The 23,020-nt window shown below is 24.2% G+C and overlaps 1 protein-coding gene across 1 annotated transcript in view; it reads left to right on the top strand.

Annotated features, from left to right (window-relative positions):
- Positions 1-22,394, top strand: part of LOC122501453 (syndecan-like) — a 161,644-nt gene extending 139,250 nt beyond the window's left edge. Inside the window, exons 2-5 of the mRNA XM_043610922.1 lie at positions 14,927-15,107; positions 16,194-16,291; positions 19,383-19,548; positions 19,813-22,394. Coding sequence (XP_043466857.1) covers positions 14,927-15,107; positions 16,194-16,291; positions 19,383-19,548; positions 19,813-19,994 — 627 coding nt within the window. The 3' untranslated portion in view covers positions 19,995-22,394. The remainder of the gene's footprint in view (positions 1-14,926; positions 15,108-16,193; positions 16,292-19,382; positions 19,549-19,812) is intronic.
- The last annotated feature ends 626 nt before the right edge of the window (positions 22,395-23,020 follow it).

Raw genomic sequence — 23,020 nt, 5'->3', positions numbered from 1 at the left:
TATACATTTTTCGAGAAATTGGTAATCTGGGGAAAGTATCAGGAAAAAAACAAAATTAAATTTTTGTGGCAACCATGGTCAACTAGTGCCCTCTGTTGTCATGTAGTCGAACAATATTATAAGAAAATATGAAATGAAAATAATTAATTTTCAAGGTTTTTATATTAATTACAATAAAGCAGAAGAATTGGATTTTTTGAAATGCTTGACCAGAAAGTCCCCTTAAAAACTTTGATACTTTCTTCTGATCTGTCTCAATTCTAATTAAATTACTAGCAGAATAAAATTGGCTAAAAATATTGTTATCGATGAGCAATTCTTTGAATCGTGCTTGGGGAAAGACAGAGAAGACATATTTATTTCTATGTCTGCGGACAACCCTGATGTTTTCCAATACGTCCCTGAACTTCGGGTAGGGGTTACACTAAAAAATACTGCCGCCTAGTGGAGTGACCCTGTACTACTCACATGCAGTCTTCACGAGAGCCAAAGCCACTAAACATTTCAAGTTCGTGTTTTGCAACAAATCCAACTGAAAGGGAACCCCCCCAGGATATGTGTGAATCCAGAAAACCTTTCGCGACACGCCAAACTCTCATCTAACAATGGGTGACATATGAACAAAAAAGTGTAAGAAACTTGTAACACGAAATTCGAACCTTTTTTCTCTTTCAAAAACGTTTCAAAACTTGAAACAGAAAAATACTGCCACTTAAAAGTATGTACTGAATATTCATTTCCTTTTTATATAATATATGTTTAATAAAAATTTTCTGCACAATAAGTGTTTTTATTTATTTTCTGCTTTCATTTCTTTTCAATCTCATTTTTATCTCTTCTGATCTGTTTTATCCTTTTTTTTTATTATTAAAACCACCAAAAAAATTAAAAATACTAAAAGAAGAAAATTCTTTTTTCCTTGCACATTTACACATTTTCACTGTTCCAATTTAATCCTAGAATAAAGGCACTGTTTTATTTTTTTATTGCCTTTTTTTTTAATTAATTGCGAAAAATGAATTTAGTAAAAATTATTTTATAGATGGGCACAAAAATATAAAAATGAAAACTTGAATGAAAATTATTTTCTTTTTAAATTTGCAAGGATTTTTCAATGATCTAATTGTACTTTCTAAGAAGGTACACATGCTGTCTTCGTCCTGAAAACAGCGAAAAATTAACTGTCAGGAATGAAGGGTCGATATCCGCGCGCGCACATTTTCTGATTTACCCTGGCAGCGATTGAAAAGGATTTGGCGAATCACTCAATATATTTTCAGAATTCTTTTTTTGTTTGTAGAAATTTAAAAAAAAATTTAATTCTTGCAAAAATATTATTGGCAACCTACCTGATTAATCTTTATTGTACCTAGTAACATAACCTCTTTAATTATTGCGAGTTCTGGTCGTCAAATCTGCGAAAGTGGTCGATTTTCATTTGTAAAGATGAAACTTTTTAAATTACAGGCACACCTTTTATATTTTATGGTTTATTTTATTCGGAATTTATTTAAGAAAAATTATCTTCTTTTGTGATTAACTTTATTTTAATAATTCTATTCAAGTTAAAATAAAAAAAAATATATATGTTTTTTTTTAGGAAATTTAATAAAAATTGTGCTTCTCTTTCTTCTTTTGTTTTTTGCGTACATATATACTTTTAAAACAAAAATGGGTCAGTACATGCAGGCAACTCCAAAATTTGTCCCCTACTTCTTCGATTTTGTTAAAAGCACTGAAAAAAAAATTTATTTTTGAGAAGTTACAAATTATTGCAGAAATTCATTTTCTGTATTTTCCAAAATTTTCCTCAATTCAATGATCGACTATTTTAATAAAATTTTCCAAAAAAATTCAATTATTTAAAAAAAATTTTAATAAAATTCTATTCAAAAACTTAATTACATGAATAATAAACATTTTACGCAGAAATTATTCTATTACTTGCAAATTTTTTATAAATTTTTTCGCAATAATTCAATTATTTTCATAAAGAATCAAATTTTTTTTTATGAATTTAATACAATTTTAATCGAATTCCTCGAAAAATGAAACTTGTTTATAAAATTCTTTATTATGAAAATTTAATTTTAAGAAACATTGAATTATTTAATAAATTATTTATTTTTGTATTTAAATAATTGAATTTTCGTAGAATTTTCTATGAATTTTAGTTAAAATTTTAGATAATTGAATATTAAAAGCATTAAAGCGTGAATTTTTTGTAATAATTGAATTTTAAAAAGGTTTCAAGTTAAAATTTTTGAAAATCTAAATTTTTTATACTTTTAACTGATAATTCTGTAGAATTAATTTTTTTGGAAAAAATTTAATTCAATTTTTGTTGAAATTATTTTGAAGTTTTTATTTTCTAAAATATATTTAATTGAAGAATTTCCGAATAATCGAAATTTCGTAAAATTGCGAAATAACAAATAAACGGATTTGAAAATTCAATTATTTTATTTAATTATTTTTTTTATTATTTTATTTATTATTTTATTTTTTTTATTATTTATTTTTTTTTTTAATTATTTTATTTAATTTTTATTTTATTTTTTTTTTTAATTTTTTTTTATTTATTTATTTTTTTTTATTTATTTATTTATTTAATTTTTTTTATTTTTATTATTTTTTTTTTTTTAATTATTTTCATCACAAGAATTTAATTATTTTCAAAAGTAATAAAATTCCTCGACAAAATTCAATTATTTTCAGAAATTTTAATAAAATTCATTGCAAAATTCAATTATTTTCAGGAATTTTAATAAAATTCATTGCAAAATTCAATTATTTTCAGGAATTTTAATAAAATTTATTGCAAAATTCAATTATTTTCGAAATTAATAAAATTCTTCGACATAATTCAATTATTTTTAGAAATTTTAATGAAATTCTTCGTCAAAATTCAATTATTTTTAGAAATTTTAATAAAATTCATTATAAAATTAAATTATTTTCATAAATAACATTAGTTTACATATATGAAATAGACAAATATATTCTTCTCAGAAAAAACAGCTTTTAGAATGTAAGAAAAAGATAATTTTAGTTTTCATATTTTCACATAAAAATTGTTTTCCAATAATCGAAAATAGTTTGAACTGAACATTCTCGACGATGATAGTACGCAAATGAAATTACAACTCTTGAACATAAAAAAATATAAGTATATCAGCCTTTAATCAAATTTTTGCAAAATGTGAAAAAACTTTTTTTATACTTTTTCAAGAACAAGATAAGAAGAGATGAGTTAAATTCGGAAACTTTTTTTATGTGTAGGAACTTTTACAAAAAAAATTTTCTTAAAAGAAAAAATATGTTTTGACAAAATTAGACATATACGTTAAATTCTTGCGGAGAATATTCTTTTAGATGCAGATATTAAGAAAAAAAAAGGTTTCAAACGAGAACTTCAATAAAAGATTTATAGCTTTTAAATAAAGTAATAAACTTTTACCAAAAAAAAATCGTAAAAATTCTCTTTAATAGAAATTAGTTGGCTTTTAAAAATAACTAAGGGGTCGTTCGTGAACTACTTAGCCTTTTTTTAAAATTTTAATACCTCTTTCCTTCCCCTGTATAGCACACTGTTATATACAAACATTTGTGCCATTTTTCCTCTTATCCCTAATTTGACATAAAAAATTTTAAATATTAATTTTTTTATTAACAATTTAAAAACTTATAACTATTGATTAAATTAATGTTCAGATTATGTTAAAATAATTAAAAGTTTCTCTAAACTTTAACTGAATGAAAGTTAAAATTCAATTGAAAAATTTAATGGATTATTGGAAATCGATATTATCAGCGATTAATTTTATAAAGAAGCAATTATTCCGTCTTCATTCTTGAATAAATTTTAGTACTTTAAGAATTGATGAAACTGAGCGCAGGGTGTCTATATAATAATCGAAAAATACTTGGGTTTAAAATCCGTGAATTTGAAAGGAATTTTTTTCTGACAGTATGGAAAAGTCATCTTTGAATTAAACTTTTTATTGTACAGTGATAAAAATAATTTTTTAAAAGTAATTAAAGTAATTTTCTTAATTTTTAAAATAGTGTGATCGTATTCAATATACTCTAGTCTTGGAACGAATATAGTAGTATTAACACTATATGAAAGCAAATTTCAAGATGATTAATCTAACCTGGCAAGAAATGTGATTTAAATTGTTAATTTTTTATGTCAGACGTGTATTTCTTCGAATGAAACCAAGTTTTCTAACCGCTCTGTTTAATGCATTAAGATGATCAGCCAACAAGAATATGTATCACACAGGATAATTCCAAGGTCACGCACATGTTTCACGCTCATATAAATTCACTGCAATCGAAAAAAATTGCAATGACTGAGGATTATGTTTCACTAAGGATATAATGAATGAAAATAAAAAATCGATAATATAACAAATAAAAATCTTTAACCAAATCCTGGATCCAATGTTATAAATTTTCAAAAACCAACATCTACCAACTCATCTACTATAAAGCCTACTATTTACTACATTTTTTACAATTTGCTATTATTTTGATACTATTTTCAGATTTCTGACACTGAAGGCTACTTTTTTATTTTTTTTTCACAAACTATATTAGTTTAAATTCGCTAATAAATATGAAATAAAGAAATGATGCTCAAAAATTTTAATAGGATTCTTAGAAAAATTTCAAACAATTTTAATAAAATTCTTGAAAACGATTCAATTATTCTCAAAAATTTTAAGAACTTTTTTTGTGTCAAGAATTCAATTATTTTTCCAAATAACAAAATTCTTCGCTAAAATTCAATTATTTTTATTATTTACTATTTTAATAGAATTTCACAAAAGAAAATTCAATTATTTAAAAAAAAAATGTTAATAAAATTCTTTACAAAAACTCCAATTATTTTCATAAATAAATAATAAATAACAATAAAAAAATAATAATAAATAATACCTAATAAAAAAAAATAAATAAATAATAATAAATAACATTTTCACAGATTTTTAATTATTTAAAATACAATTTTCATTCGATTGTTTGAAATTTTAAAATAAATTCACTCAAAAAATGCAATTATTATTTTAAATTTTTGATAAAATACTTTGTAAACATTCAGTTTTTCAATTAAATTTCAATTAAACATTCAATTATTCATGATCAATTCTATATTTTTTTATTTAAATAATTTCTCCTAGAACATTGTATCAAGAATTGAATTAAAAATGTATTTAAGAAAAGATTTTAGATAAAAATTAAATATTAGAAGCGTTGTAAATATGAATTTTTAGAAGTAATTAAATTTCAAAGGGATTTTTAAACGGTTTGTCTTTGAAAATTTTAATTTTTGTAAAACTGTAATAATATTTAAATAATTAACATAAAAAATTTATTATTTTCCAAAAACGAGTTTTTTATATTCGTAAAATTTATTTTTTCAATAGCTACTTTTTACTACTTTTTTCAGTCTTAAAGTTACTTTTTGATACTTTTTTAAATGTAATTATCGAGTGTGAAGCCTGATATCTATTTTATGCATAATTTTTATTTTTCAATAACAAAATTGTTCACAAACTCATCATTTTCTTTTGGGATAAAAAACATTACATTTAAAAAAAAAAAAAAAAATATTTTCAGAATAAACAAATTATTATATTTTAATCCACATTAGAAAGTGTTAAAAATTCCCATTTGGCCATATTCGATTGTTAATATTTTGTATTGAAATACAGTCGACTTGTTTCAGACAAATGGAGTTGTAATTATATGGTTATAAATTTGTAATGAGGTACATGACATTCATTATTTTTCTTTTTTTAACCGTCTACAAAGTTTCGAAACTCACTTACCTGTAATTCTTCGCTTTCCCGCTTTCCATACAATATATGACAATTTAAAATATTTTCATTATCTTATAATTAATGTTTTGACATTATTGAATTACACCAAGTTTACAAAATGAAAATCGACATTTCTAGTATCAGTAGGTATATACAAAACTTTCCGTATAATTAATACTTTTATTAAGCATTAAATAAAAGTACAATATTTTAGAGAAAAATAAAAATGACCAAATCAATTTAATTAACGGAAGGAAGAAGAAGATTATCATCAGTATTTTTTTCGTGCGTTCTACTTGAGGAAAATGAATATGAGGCGGAAGTTATAATAAAAATCACGAGCATTTAATATCGTTCGTTAGAAGAAAAAAAAAGGAAATTTTGCCAGTGAATAAACACAATAACAAATCTTCTATGAAGAGAATTCCCAAAGGATTTTTCGAGCGTGAAATTTGTTTTCCATTCATATATAGATGCGAGGCGGAAGAAGAAACGTTGTTCTGGAGTTTCTGCACTTCCTCGGAGGTTCCCGAGGATGCAATGTCGAGGTAATGTGCGATAAACTCAAGTAGGACGAACGACCGGAAGCAGAAAGTACCCGCCGCCACTGAATGTGCGCCTCTCGATGTTCGAGAATTTTGGTCACTTTTAGGCGATGAACTTTTCTCGTTAATGTCAAACTAACACGTTTGTTTCACTCAAGTTTTACGGAAGTGCTTTTCAAAAAGTTGGCAATTTTTGTTTTTTTATAAAAACAAATGTCTGTTGTTAAGTTATCAAACATATTCATTGATATCAAACATATGGATATTAAACAATAGACTTTTCACTTTGGAATTTAAAAAAATCGATTTTTTTTTGTTTCTTTCCTTAATATCATAAAATTACTGTCCCAAAACATTTTTCAAAAAATATGCAAAAGAAAAAAAATAATAACAATATTTATCAGGGTTGACATAGGTCAGGGAAAAGTCAGGGATTTTTATTAAAAGCACTGCAAAAAATGAAATTTTTATAATTTATAAGAAAATTCTGAATTTTTGTCCTTTTTGTTTGCCTCATATTCTAAAACTTACCACGAATTTAAAAAAAAGCTTAAAATTTTTCTATTTTTGATAATGATTTTTTTTAAATAACTTCATTTTATTGACGAACTACCATAAAGTTATTACTTTTAAATCATTTAATAAAGTATATTTTTTGAAAAAGTTTAATTTCAATTCTGTTGAAATTAGTTTCAATTTTAAAAATTTTAACACAATTCTTTGAATGAATTCAACTAACCGAATAAATAATAAAATTATTTCCAGAAATTCAATTATTTTCAAGAATTTAAAAAAAAATTCTCGTCAACATTTCAATTATCTTTATAAATATCAAAATTTTTCGTCGAAATTCACTAATATTCAAGATTTTTATTATAAAATTCAATGCAAAATTTAATTATTTTCATAAATAACAATATTCATCAGAAGAATTCAATTATTTTCGAAATTAATAAAATTATTTCTCAGAAATTCAATTATTTTCAAAAAAATCCAAAAAAAAATTGTCGTCAACATTTCAGTTATCTTTATAAATGAATAGCAAAATTCTTCGACAAAATTCAATTATTTTAAAAATAAATAAAATTCTTCGACAAATTCAATTATTGTCAGGAATTTTAATAATATTTATTGCAAAATTTAATGATTTTCAAAAATTTTCATAAGATTCATGGCAAAATATCAATTATTTCAAAAAAATTTTCTGCTTTCAATGATTTTCATTATTCTAACTATTTTAATAAAATTTCCCAAAAAAATTCAATTATTTTCAAAATTAAAAAAAATCTTCGCAAAAATTCAATTATTATCAAAAAAATCTAAAAAAAAATTTCGTCAACATTTCAATCAACTTTATAGATGAATAGCAAAATTCTTCGACAAAATTAAATTATTTTGAGAAATATTAATAAAATTCATTGCAAAATTCAATTATTTTCAAAATTAATAACATTTTTTGACAAAATTAAATTATTTTCAGAAATTTTAATAAAATTCATTGCAAAATTCAATTATTTTCAAAATTAATCAAATTCTTTGACAAAATTAAATTATTTTCAGAAATTTTAATAAAATTCTTTGCAAAATTCAATTATTTTTATAAATAACAATATTTATCACAAGAATTAAATTATTTTCAAAATTAATAAAATTCTTCGCCAAAATTCAATTATTTTTTAGAAATTTTAATAAAATTCATTACAAAATTCAATTATTTTCAAAATTAATAAAATTCTTTGACAAAATTAAATTATTTTCAGAAATTTTAATAAAATTCGTTGCAAAATTCAATTATTTTCATAAATAACAATATTTATCACAAGAATTAAATTATTTTCAAAATTAATAAAATTCTTCGCCAAAATTCAATTATTTTTTAGAAATTTTAATAAAATTCATTACAAAATTCAATTATTTTCAAAATTAATAAAATTCTTTGACAAAATTAAATTATTTTCAGAAATTTTAATAAAATTCGTTGCAAAATTCAATTATTTTCATAAATAACAATATTTATCACAAGAATTAAATTATTTTCAAAATTAATAAAATTCTTCGCCAAAATTCAATTATTTTTTAGAAATTTTAATAAAATTCATTACAAAATTCAATTATTTTCAAAATTAATAAAATTCTTTGACAAAATTAAATTATTTTCAGAAATTTTAATAAAATTCGTTGCAAAATTCAATTATTTTCATAAATAACAATATTTATCACAAGAATTAAATTATTTTCAAAATTAATAAAATTCTTCGCCAAAATTCAATTATTTTTTAGAAATTTTAATAAAATTCATTACAAAATTCAATTATTTTCAAAATTAATAAAATTCTTCGACATAATTCAATTATTTTCAGAAATTTTAATAAAATTCATTACAAAATTCAATTATTTTCAAAATTAATAAAATTTTTTGACAAAAGTCAATTATTTTTAGAAATTTTAATAAAATTCATTGCATAATTCAATTATCTTCATAAGTATAGCAAAATTCTTAGCTGAAATTCAATTATATTCAGGAATTTTTATAAAATTCATTGCGAAATTCAATTATTTTCAAAATTAATAAAATTTTTTGACAAAAGTCAATTATTTTTAGAAATTTTAATAAAATTCATTGCATAATTCAATTATCTTCATAAGTATAGCAAAATTCTTAGCTGAAATTCAATTATATTCAGGAATTTTTATAAAATTCATTGCGAAATTCAATTATTTTTATAAATAATAATTGTTAGAAATAACATTTAGTTAACTTTGAATTGGTTTAGTTTTCCCTCCCTTTTTACCGAGTTTCAATTATAAATTTCTTTCGCAATAATTCTACTATTTTCATAAATATAATAAAATTTTTTAGGGGATTCAATTATTTAAAACAGAATTTGCATACATTTTTTCGAAAAAATCAAATGTTTTAAAATTTTGCTTTAAATTCTTCGCAGTAATTCAATTATTTTTCATAAATTTTTCTTCATTCAATAATTTGTATATCTTTTGTTTTAATAAAAATTCCCATAAAAATTCAATTATTTAAAAACCATTTTGACAAATTTTTCACGAATGTTCAATTACTTTCCAAAATAATGAAAATTGTACAGGAATTTAATTATTGAAAATAGAATTTGCATAAATTTTTTTTTTTAATCGAATTCTTCGAAAAATTAATTATTTAAAAAAATTTTATTGAAACTCGTCGAAAGAATTCAATTATTTAAAAATTTATTGATAAAATTATGTATATAAGAATTCAATTTTAAGAAACATTCAATCATTCAATAAATTATCTGTGTTTTTGTATTTAAATAATTGAATTCTCATAGAATTTAAAATTTCATTCAATTCATAGAATTAAAACATTTTCAAAGAAGAACTTTTTCAAAAATTATTAAAAATAATTCCTGGATTTAAAGAAGAATTTTAGTTAAAAATTCTAGAAAGTTTCCTTCATAATATAAAATAATGATTTTTTCACTCGATCACCTTTAATTATTAAACAAAAGGTTTGTATTAGAAATTTTGAAAATTTTGTTTTTCATAGAAAAATTTTTAAGAATTTAATGAATTGAACATAATTAACATAATTCAATAATTGTTACGTAATTATGACTTAAATTCGGTTTCAATGAATTTAATTTTTTTTTGTATATAACGACTTGGTTTGTGCAGAAAAAAATATTTTTTTTCATCTGTCTCTATCTAAATTCAGCTTTTCTATACATATATATAGATGAAAATATTATAGTAGAAGTATTTTCAAGGTATGTCAGTGAATAGAAGAAAGAGAAAGAATAGAGTCTAAGTGAAGTACTTTTTGCCGACCGAAAGCAACTTTGAGCACTGAGAAGCTTTATGTTGGTAGACATTATATGACAATCTGTCAAAAGCAATTCGGCTTTTATATCAGAAGAAAGCTTAGGTACAAAAACAAAAGTTTATCTCCGTCTCTTTTTCACCTTTCATACCCTTTCTTCATTGTGAATTTAAGCATCAAATTTTTCAGTATGTTAATTTTTTATCTTCATTCCATATAAAAAACGAAACTCAATAAATATTACATTACTTTTCAAGGCATAAAATTTTTAAAATTTGGAAAAAATATTAAATCCAAAAATTAATGCTTTACTTCTCTAAAAATAAATTCCGTTCTGTCATAAATCTTAGAAGGGATTTTTAATGTTCATATCGATAAAAGTTTATGAAAATAAAAACTTGTTTTATCTAAATGTTAACATTGAAATGCAAACATTGCGTAAAATCTAAATTTTAAATGAAAACAACTTAAAGCGGTAAAAAGTAAAATAAAGAAAAATATTGCGATAACCCTTCGGTGGAAATTTTTAATTCAAATGTAGCTGTTATGTCATATGAAGAAATATATGTTTCTACGCAAGCAACTCTCAAAGAATTTCAGTTTTGAAAATTTTTTTTTTTTCTCATTATTTTTTTATGAACGACTTCATTTGAACTATAAGAGAAAATTGTCATTAAAAGAATTTCAGTGTAAAATCTTTTGAAATTTAATAATTTCTAAAAAAAATTACAATTATTTCCTTTTAAAATTTAATTATTTTCTGCAAGGAATAAATTTTCTTCGGACATATTAAAAAAAAAATATTGATTTCTCCAATAAAGCGTTTGACGTGGTTGATGGTTTTACTTTTGTGACAAAACTAGAATATAATTATGGATTTCCATGATAACATACTTTCTTTAATTGGATCTTACCTTTCTGGTATATACTTCCTTCATCTCTCTCGGACCGTATAAATTTCACATTTTTTTACATCCTCCACATCAGTCACAACTAACCAACCGAATAAGGTTCCTTACTTATGGTCTTTTAACTCATTAAACTTTTTTATTAATGACAATAAAAATGAATTAAATTAAATTAACTCACAGGTTAATAAAGTACTCATTATTACCCTAGACAAGGTGGTCACAAGTTTCAGTTTATCAATTTCCCTGACATTTAGCCTGACAAAATTTAATAACATTAAAATTATTTTGTGCAACACCTGTAAGGAAAGTAATACTTTGCATGCCTGTAAAGTATGCGCAAAACAGTACTTTGCTGCACTAGTGCGGCAAAGAGCTTACTTTGCTGCACTAGTGCGGCAAAGTGGTTATTTTGCTGCACTAGTGCGGCAAAGTGCTTACTTTGCTGCACTAGTGCGGCAAAGTTCTTAAACTTTTGGGTTTTTTTTTGTGATATACATAGGTATTTGTTTTCTATTTGTAGAATACTTGTTTTTTACAGTAATATACGCGTAAAAAACCACGAATATTAAGTGCGGTAACATACGTTCCAAACCCTGCTAAATAGTACGTATGTTGGCGTCAACTAGCGTTTCCAAACAGCTTTTTTTATCAAAACCAAAAGGTGTTGCACAAAGTACTGTGTGCAACACGTACGAAAGAAGATTTTCCAACTTCGTGCAAATTGCTGCCCTCGCTTCGCTCGGGACAGCAAACTTTGCACTCGTCGGAAAACAGCTTCTTTCTGTACTTGTTGCACAATATACTATTTCCTGACAAAATTATTTTCACAGGAAAATATGAAAGTTAACGGAAAATGAGTAAAATTTATATAAAATTTAATATAATTTCTAAAAATTACAATTATAACCATTTCTAAACTCAATTATTTTCTATAATTTTCAACTAAACCTCATCTCTAAATCAATAACCCGCTATATTATTTTTTAATACTTTTCCGAAAGTTCTTCAAGAATTCAATTATTTAAATACAAAAATTCAATTCTTATAATAATTGAAACCGTTCATTTTTCTTTTTAAAGATATTAAGGTAGAATATATATTAAAAAAATTTTAATAATTAAATTCGTAAAATTAACTTTTTAAAAATATTTCTAAATAATTTTTAAAAGACGCAATAGTTTTACAATTACATAACAATTAAATTTTCTTTTTTTTTAACTTGAGATTTGGTAAAATTTTTTTAAAAAATAATTTAAATTTAGTAAAATCTTTGAAAAATAATTAAAATTTGCAATAAATTTTAATTCAATCCCTTGAAATAATTAAATTTGGCAAAAGATTTAATAAAATTTCTGAAAATAAATGAATTTTGCAAAGAGTTTTATTAAAATTATAGATGAATTAGAATTTTAATAAAATTCCAGAAAAAAAATTGAATTTTGCAAAGAGTTTTATTAACATTCATGAAAATAATTGAATTTTTCAATAAATTTATAAGTTTTATTAGCTTTACCTATTAATTTTTTTTTTTAGTTTTTTTTTATTAGTTTTATTAAAATTCATGAAAATAATTGAATTCTTCAATAAATTAAAAAAAAATCCTGAAAATTGAATTTAGACAAAATTTTTTATTAAAATTCCTGAAAATAATTGAATTTTGCAATAAATTTTTTAAAAATTCCTGAAAATTGGATTTAGACAAAAATTTTTTTAAAATTCATGAAAATAATTGAATTTTTCAATAAATTAAAAAAAAATCCTGAAAATTGAATTTAGACAAAATTTTTTATTAAAATTCCTGAAAATAATTGAATTTTGCAATAAATTTTTTAAAAGTTCCTAAAAATTGGATTTAGACAAAAATTTTTTAAAAATTCATGAAAATAATTGAATTTTGCAACGAATTTTAATAAAATTCCTGATAATTGAATTTAGACAAAAATTTTATTGAAATATCTGAAAATAGTTGAATTTTGCAAAGAGTTTTATTAAAATTATAGATGAATTAGAATTTTAATAAAATTCCAGAAAAAAAATTGAATTTTGCAAAGAGTTTTATTAAAATTCATGAAAATAATTGAATTTTTCAATAAATTTAAAAAAAAATCATGAAAATTGAATTTAGACAAAATTTTTTATTAAAATTCCTGAAAATAATTGAATTTTGCAATAAATTTTTTAAAAATTCATGAAAATAATTGAATTTTGCAACGAATTTTAATAAAATTCCTAAAAATTGAATTTAGACAAAAAATTTATTGAAATATCTGAAAATAGTTGAATTTTGCAAAAAGTTTTATTAAAATTCCCTAAAAAAATTAAATTTTGCAAAAAATTTTAGTAAAATTCCCTAAAATAATTAAATTTTGCAAAAAAATGTATTAAGCAAATAAATAATTGAGTTTTTAAAAAATATTAAAAAAAATAATCAAATTTTTAATGAATTTTAATTATAAATAATTTCTCAAAAATTCTAAACAATTCTCAAATAGTAAATTTTAAAAAATTTTGAATTACTTTGTCAGAGAATTATTTTTTTCAAAACTATTTTAATATTTTCATTTTTTATCGAATTTACACTTGAAGATTATTCATTAAAATTTTTAAAAATTCAATTGTTTCCGAAATTTTTAATAAAAATTCTACAACAGTTAATGTTACTAAATTTCAATTGTTCAAAATCTTTTTTATTGTATATTTCAAAAATTTAATTAGAAAAAATTTTCAAATATAATTTTTGAAAGATTAATCTACAGCTATTTTTTATACTGCGCGTAAAAATCGAAAAATGTTGCAGCATTTTATACTAAAAATATGATATTTTGTCGCAAAATTTGGAAGAAAAGTCGAAAAAGTCGCAATTTTTTTAATATAAGTCGATAAAAGTCGCATTATTTGAAAATAGTCGAAAAAATCATAATATCCTGTAACCATATTGAAAATCATGGAAATTAGAAAAATGCATTTTATTTTTGAGAATAATTAAAATTAGGAGAAGAATTTTTTTTGACATTTATGAAAATAATTGAACTTTGGAGAAGAATTTTGTTATTTATAAAGATAATTGGAATTTTGACGAGAATTCTTTTAAAATTTTGAACATAGTTGAATTTTCTTTTTTTCTTTTTTTTAAAAATAATTGAATTATTTATTTAAATTATTGAAACTTGTTACTAAAATTAAAATTAAAATTGTCCGCCATATTGGATCCGCCATTTTGAATTTTGACTTCGTAATCCGCTGATTACGAATCTAAAGTCAGATATTCAAAATTCAAAATGGCGGATGCAATATGGCGGACAATTTTTTCAAAATTGACTATCCACTGAAGAGGATAGTACTTGAGGTAGGCAGGAATCGTTTTTTCTTTTTCTTTTTATTATCTTGACTCGGAGTAAACGTTGAATTTATTGTCAACGTTCATTTAATTTTATTAATTATTGGGTACTTTCCGTCGATTAATATTAATTTTTTTTACATATTTTCCACTATTTGAATTCCAACGGTATTTATAATACTTCTCCGAGAGCTCGCCTCGTGCTACACGTCTTGTTTACTTTCGCTCAAAATAGTTCGTGCATTACTCGAAATGCGCCGATCCAGAAATTCACTGCTGGAGTCATCAAGTAACTAATGAAAATAGTGATAAATAAAATAAATAAAAATAATAACAGTAATAAAAAAAAAATTAATTAAAAAAAAAAAAAAATTACTGTTATTACTGTTTAAAAACAGTAATAGGCAAAATAGTGATTTTGTTTGGCAGTTTTAGAGAAGAATAATTTGAAATCAATGATTTTAATTGTGAATTTCTTTATTTTCCAGAAGGAACAGACTACAAGTGACAAATCGGCGGGGAACTCGCCTTACATAGATGATCTCTACCTAGACGACCAGGAAGCCTTGGAAGGTTCCGGTCGAGGGGGTGGTGAAGTACGCGACGATCTCGAGGCGTCAGGCAGTGGGCTTGGGCCCGATGACGAAGATGGTGACGACGGCGGTCACGGTAAATGTTTCTAATTCTGATTCATCATTTTATCCGCATTAACAAAAATCTTGGTATTTTAGCACAAGCTAAATTATTCTTTTTAAAGATTCTAATATCAGTAAAGTATAGACAGAATAATAATAATAATTTTCACGTGTCTTAATTTTTAAGAAATTAATTCTTACTCAAGTGAAAGAATAACTTCGAACTTGATGTAATTCTGGAAAAGTGATACTTTTTTAATTTCCGTCAAAAAAAAAAAAAAAAATCGGGAAAAAATCATTTGATCTTTACACGCCTGAGAAGTTAAACCATTTTACAAGGGGTAGATATCTAGTATAAATTTCACTGTTATTCTTTGCAAGCACTGACCGTTAACCGTAACCATTGTGTTGAAATCATATGAGCGCGCGGAATGAAAAATCGTATCCACTGACTTCTTTTTAAGCGAGAGAAACGTCGAAGCGTAAAAAAAAGCTCATATGAAAAACATTTTGCCTGTAAAAATACGAGCGCGATACGGGACAGAGATGACAGAATGACAACTTCTGGTAACCGATGGGACGGACGAGTTGGAGACGAGGAAACCAATGGTTAGACGTATTTATGGCATTTCCGAAAATTGAAAAAAAAACATCAACTCTCAGTATGGATGCATGGCAACCAGTCGTACGTCATTCTGAATCATGGTCATTGGAAATTCATTTCGGCTTTCATGACCGCACATACAGCTAAACGCGGAATATATTGGAAAACGCATAGAATTCCGAATGCATTGCCCTTCCCCCCCTTCCCCTCTACCGTTCCTCCACCTCCGCTTTCCGCAATAATATCTCCACGTTCACATATTTCTAGGTGCATTCTAAAAATAATATTCTTCCCACCAGCCCCAACACGGTCTTTTATAATAAATATTTTTCATTTGTGAGTAATTAATCAAATGTTTTCCATTTCGGAAATATTTGAGATTTTTCTGTGAATTTCTCAAAATTTATGCTTTTATAATTTGTTGCGGCGATATTTATTTGGGGAAAAATGTTAACGAAAACGTATAAACATTTTTTTGAAATTCATGTAACTTTATTAATTTATTTTCATTTTCAGATTTTAATCAACATAATACACTAGAGACGACACCTAAGAAAGTACCGGAACCTAGTGTACCACACATTGATGAAAACATATCACCTAAGACAAAACAGGTGGGTATCGCAATAGAAATGCGTTTTTGTCCGTCAAATTTAAAAAAATTCAAAATGACGAATTTAAAAAATTTTTTAAATTCACCAGTTTTGCTTGAAATTTGTTACGAATATGATGACAGATTTTCAACATTCAAAATGGCGGATCCAATATGGCGACCACAAGCTTCACAGTCTGTCCCCTATTTCCCTAAAAGTCCCCTTTTTTTAGTTTTGGCCCCTAACGTACCCTATTTTGAAAATTTCCCCTATTTTTTCTTTTATCTTTTAATGATGCATTTACACCAAATTTAGCAAAGTGTCGTTCAAAATTTCATTTAGAAACTTTTGTTTTGAAAGTTTCAAATCTTGAAATTTTTCATGAAATTTATAAAATTTGTAAGATTAGTATTTTGGTGAAGTCAAGTCTCAATTATATTTAAAAGTTGGTTGTTTTTTTAATATTATTTAATTATTACAAAAGTTTTAATGCAATTATCTTGATAAATAACAAAATTCTTCACAGAAATTTACTAATTTTTAGGAATTTTAATAAAATTCTTTACAAAATTCAATTATTTTCATAAATTACAATATTCATCCCAAGAATTCAATTATTTTCAAAAGTAATAAAATTCTTCGAAGAATTTCAATTATTTTTAAAAAATTTCACGAATTCAATTATATTTACAAATAGCAAAATTTTTCGCCAAAAATTCAATTATTTTCAAAAATTTATAAAAATTTTTGCAAAAGTTCAATTATTTTCAAAAGTTTTTTGCAATTCAATAATTTTCAATATTTTTACTATTTTCATTAAATTTATCAACAGATTTAATTATAGAAAAAACTTTTTGATACAATTCTACGAAAAGATTCAATTATTTTTATAAATAATAAAATTTCATTTACGAATTCAATTATTTTCATCGCAGAATTTCAAATATTTTTAATACAATTTTAAATAAATTCCTTGAAAAATGCAATTATTATTAAAAATTTTATTAAAACTTAAGGAAAGAATTCAATTTTAAGAAACAGTCAATTATTTAATAAAACAATAAAATTCCTTGCAATAATTGAAATATTTTCATAAATAACATTTAATTCGTCGCAGAAAATCAATTATTTTCAAAAATTTTAATAGACTTCATTACAAAATTCAATTATCTTGATAAACAACAAAATTCTTCCCATAAAATCAATTATTTTAAGGAATTTTAATAAAATTCTTTGCAAAATTCAATTATCTTCATAAATAACAATATTCATCACAAGAATAATTAATTTAGAAAATTCTAATAAAATTGTTCGCAACAATTCAATTGTATTGAAAAATAACAAAAATTTTTACAAAAATTCAATTCTTTTAAAACATATTAATAATATTTTTCTCAATAATTAAATTATTTTTATAAATAATAAAATTCTTCTCAGAAATTCAATTATTTTGGAATATTTTAATAAAATTCTTAACAACTAAAATTCAATTATTTTCATAAATAATAAAATACATCGCAGGATTTCAATTATTTTTAATGAAATTCGACAGGAATTGCTCAAAAAATGTAATTATTTTTAAAAATTTGATTTTAATTCCTCGATAAAATCAATTATTTAAAAAAAATGTTTTTTTTTAATTTTCTGAAATAATTTAATTATTTACAAAAAATTCAATTATTTTTAGAAATTTTAATAAAATTCAGTGCAAAATTCAATTATTTTCAAAATTAATAAAATTCTTCAACAAAATTCAATTATTTTTAGAAATTTTAATAAAATTCATTGCAAAATTCAATTATTTAAAAAATTAATAACATTTTTTGACAAAATTTAATTATTTTCAGAAATTTTAAAAAATTCATTGCAAAATTCAATTATTTTCATAAATAACAATATTCATCACAAGAATTAAATTCTTTTCAAAAGTTATAAAATACTTTGCAGAAATTAAATTTCAATATTTTTTAAAAATTCTCGTCAAGAATTAAATTATTTTTATAAATAGATATGAAAAATTCTTCTCAAGAAGTAAATTATTTTCAAAAATTTTAATAAAATTCTTCTCCCGAATTCAATTGTATTCATAAATTATTATTTAAATTCTTCTCAGGAATTCAATTATTTTTAAAAAATTGAATAAAATTCTTCAAAAAGTTTTCAATTATTTTCAAAAATTGTTATAAAATTTTTTAATATAATAAATTTCATTAAAATTTGAATTAAATTCCTTAAATGAAATTAAATATTTTAAAAAGTTGTTAATACAAATTCTTCGTAAAAATTAAATTTTAAGAAACATTCGATATTATTTATTTTTGAATTTAAATAATTGAATTGAAATGATACAAATAATTTTGAAGAAATTACAGTAACATTATTTTTGTAATAATAAAATAATGATTTTGTCAGTCGGTCATCTTTATTAATAATTAATAATATTTTTATGAGTTGTTCAATTTGAAAAGGTTTGAATTTGAAATTTTTGAACATCTTAATTCCAATGAAAAAAAAGTGATGAAATATTTATTTTAAATAAAACTATTGATGTTTTCGAATAATTTTACTTTTGAAGAAATTTGTAAATAAATTGAATAGAACATTTTGTTGAGTATCTAATAATTTTTGGAGTGAATCAGAATATTCTTTAGGGTCAGGGAAAAAGTCAAAGTTGTGTTTGGAAATCAGGGAAAAATAAAGTTAAATTTTTGTGGCAATCCTATATAAATAAATTATATTTTTATCTTTATTTAACCAATTTTTATGGTCCCCTAAAAGTGTCCCCTATTCTTTAATTTTCAGTCCCCTATTTCTCCTAAAATACTTTTTAGGGACACTGTTTAGCCTTCGACCAAATTTTTTTAATTTACGGATTTCTCTAAAATGTTTCCACGGGGGGTTTTGGGTAAATTTAAATTTGATGTCAAGATTAAAAAATTGTCTGTAAAATATATAATATCTAAATAGAATTTTTTTGTTTCTTTCAATGGACTGCGAAGGGGTTAAAGTATGGAGACTTATTTTAAAATGTCTAAAAACAATTTAGATATTTTTGAAAAACTTTTATTATCATTATTACCTGTGAGCTATTAATTTGAATTTCCCGTTACAGAATATCCCAGATACTGTGCCTAAAACGGACAACGCAGTTGACAATTTCGACTCGCCATCTGACATTGACGAAGACATGGAAGACTCTCATGACATCGGTGTTCATATGAACCCCAAGACAGTGGACCGGGCCAGTTCCTTCTTCACGCAGCCAGGAGTACTTGCCGGTAAGAACATGTTTTTTCAAAATTACAAGAAAATTAATTTTAAAAAATTTTGAAAAAAAATCATAAAATTATTTAATGAATAACGTTGTAATGAAATGCTGATGAAAAATTTACTTTGGACGAACTAAAGAAAATAAAAAAAATTTGGGTGATAAAACTTGTAAATATTATTAAATAATTGAGGTGGCCCACAATTCCCCAATCTCCGCTACTAATAACTCAAATTTGGTAAAAAAATAATAGCAATGTTTAATAAAATTTCAGCTGTAATCGGTGGAGCGGTTGTTGGACTGCTGTGCGCAATTTTGGTGGTGATGTTCATCGTCTACAGGATGCGCAAGAAGGACGAGGGTTCGTACGCTCTCGACGAACCGAGGAGATCACCGGCGACGCAGTCATATCCAAAACCTGGGGCACCACACCACAATCGTGAATTCTACGCTTGAGGTACTTTAGCTCAGGCCACCGGCAAATCCTTGCGTCCCACGAAATCACCTCAAGACCGTCACTGATCGACCAAAAATTTATCGATGATTGCAAACGTGGATCGCAGAGAGAAACACTTATCGATCAGCAAAAGTGAGAGAGAGAGAAAGAGAGAGAGCAAACATTCAGTGAGCCATCAACTAAGCCTGCAGGATAGGACGAGTGTCAACAATTTTCTCTCAAACACATCTTTCCAATTTTCCCCTTTTCATCGAGTTTCGGCGACGAATCTTTTAATTCGTCCGCCTAATTGCTCCGTTTTTTTTATCTCTTCCTCAGTGTCCTTGAAACTGGAAGTCGGACTTTTAAATTCGACGACCGCTGGACACGGTCAGATTGCTTCAGATTCTTTTGGAATTCCAAGTTTGACACTCGTCCCAATCGGGCATTGTCGACATTTTTATTGACAAAAAAAAAAGATGAACAAATTTCTAATGTAGTGTCCACACGTCTGTGTATAGTATCCGAACAACTATCGTGGTCGATTGGCCATCTTGCTCCTTGTGGAGGAAGGGACGAAATTCGATTTTTTTTTAAATCCATGACTCTCTTTTCTCAAATTTTTGTCGTCGAGTTTTTTCCAACTATCGTCGATTCCTTGGAACGTTCCGACGAAAAATTCTTTAATGAAAGAAAAATTTGTACTGGAAAGAAAAGTTTGATTTTGTGAAAATTATCAGAAGCGTTGTTTATTGCTTCTTTTTCTTTTACACATTGCAGACTCGATTCGTCTTGTAAATATAGGGCGGTGAATCGATTAATTATTATTTCTCCATTTTTCTTGTCACGAATCGAGAGTGACAAAATTAAATCGAATTCGTCCCTCTTTCTACCTCGATGTGAAATCGTAATGCAATTGCGTCTAAGTGGCAAAGTAATGTTTATTAAGGGGAGAATTTGAGATTAAAAAAAAAAACTATATTGCGTTGAAATTGCTGTAGATTTGGGGCGAAAGGAAGTTGTGTTTTTTCGCGCCCCGGAAGTAACGCACACGGGTCTTGACTGACTGACAATGAGTTTGCCATATATTATTTAAAGGAAAACAAAAGCTATATCCATTCCGTGATTCTGTCTCGTCCGGTATATTTATTATTATTATTATTATTATTATTATTGGATCGCGGAGTGTCCTATTATTTATTACAGACTCGGTCGATTTTTTGCTTCTTCTCCCTACCTTCCTTCCGCTAGAAGTCATACTATTTTTCTAAACTCTCCGAATCTACAGAGAAAGGCAACTGAAAAACCCAAGTCTTATATATATTATTAAATATTTATGTTGATCCCTCTGCGTGAAACGTGGAGTTTCTTTTATTTGGACGCAGAAACACTGCGAATGCGATAGAACGACACGTTGAAAAAAATAATTCAAAAAAAAGATATCAAGCCGATACTGCCATGTTATAACGTAAGGAACAACAAATTTGGTAAATGAAAATTTCACGAGTCCGCCTTATTCGCTATGAGAACAACCTTTTCATCTCCATTTACAAATCATATTAGTGTCATCATCATTGTCATCATAAACATCATTCTCATCATTAATCATTAATCATTAATCATTAATCATTAATTCTTCGTCTCTGTCGTTTGTACGTAGTAGAAAAAAAAATATTTCCTTTTGTTTCTCTTTTTATAAAATCGACTCTATTTTTTAAGTCTCAAGAATTTTTTGACCGAAATTAATTTCTTTCTTCTTGTTTAAAAACATTCCATCTTGTGTTTGTTTGATCGTTTAGAGTCAATTTTCGTAAATGGCAAAATAACATTTTTAATCCTCTTTTTTCTACGATTGTCTACGATTAATAAAAAAAGGGGAATTCGAAAGCGCAAGATTAGTAATTATTTTTTTCTTTTTTGTTAGGGGGAAAGTTTACTCGGTAATTTTTGAATCGGTGCGATACTTTCTAAGTGATTCTATTTTCACCACATAATGAAAAAAGATTTAAAAATAAAAAATAGAATTTGCATCGCTTCTTTTGCTAGAAAATAACAAATAGGTAAACAACATTTTTCCGGGATTATTTTTACTTTTGAGGATAAAATAAATTTTTGAGGAATTGCAAATGAGGAAAAAGAGAGGTCAAGAGAAAGATCTTTTCGGAATCATTCCAAATCAATTGGAGTGATTTCTAAAGTGAGAAAATTTTGTTCTGAATTTCAAGAGTTCTTGCCTGAAACTAGGCAAATCTTTACTCGTCGTGTCGTTTTATAACGGTCCCCCTATTGTAACTATAAACTAACATTGGCGAATAGGTATGTCGTTATCATCCAAATGTGGCTCATTTCTCACCATTGGTCTTCGACAAAAAATTATGTTTAGGAAAGTATTGCTTACTTTATGGATTCATTTTGAATTACCTAAAACCAAAGACAATTTTTATAAATTACTTACTACAGAAAATAATTAAGAAAATTTTGATTAATTATTTATTACAGAAAATAATTAATAAAAATTCAGAAACCTGAAAAATAGGAAATTTTTCTGAACTGGGAAATTACAGAGTCATTTCTCGACCGGAAATTAAAAATTTTTTTTATTAAAAAGTATTTTTTTTTAATTAAAAAAAACACTAGTTATTTTGTGAGAAAAAATAAAAATCTTTATTTTCAAATAATTATTAATTATATTTCATTATAGAGATCACAGTGATTTTTTCATGTAATATTAAGTAACAAAGGGGATTTTATTTTCCAAAAAAAATAGGAAGTAAATTTCAGAAAAAAATTAGTAAAATTCACTTGGGTCTTGGAAAAATTTCCTTCAAAAGTAGTAAAATTTAATATTAAAAATTGTTATTTCCCGAATTACTTTTTTTATTTAAAAAAGACTTTTACTTTGAGTATTTTCTAATCTTAGAAAAATTAGAATTTACAAATAGTATCTCAAATTTACTCGAAAATAATTTTTAATAGCTAATTGTAATGTTCGAGGAAAATTTGAATACTTTTTATATAAAAAAAATTAACATTGAAAATAGTAAAG

Source organism: Leptopilina heterotoma, unplaced genomic scaffold (genome assembly GCF_015476425.1).
Source record: "Leptopilina heterotoma isolate Lh14 unplaced genomic scaffold, ASM1547642v1 Lhet_21, whole genome shotgun sequence".
Lineage (NCBI taxonomy): Eukaryota > Metazoa > Arthropoda > Insecta > Hymenoptera > Figitidae > Leptopilina > Leptopilina heterotoma.
Note: the sequence above shows the minus strand (reverse complement) of the source record. Positions and strands in the feature narration are given on the sequence as shown.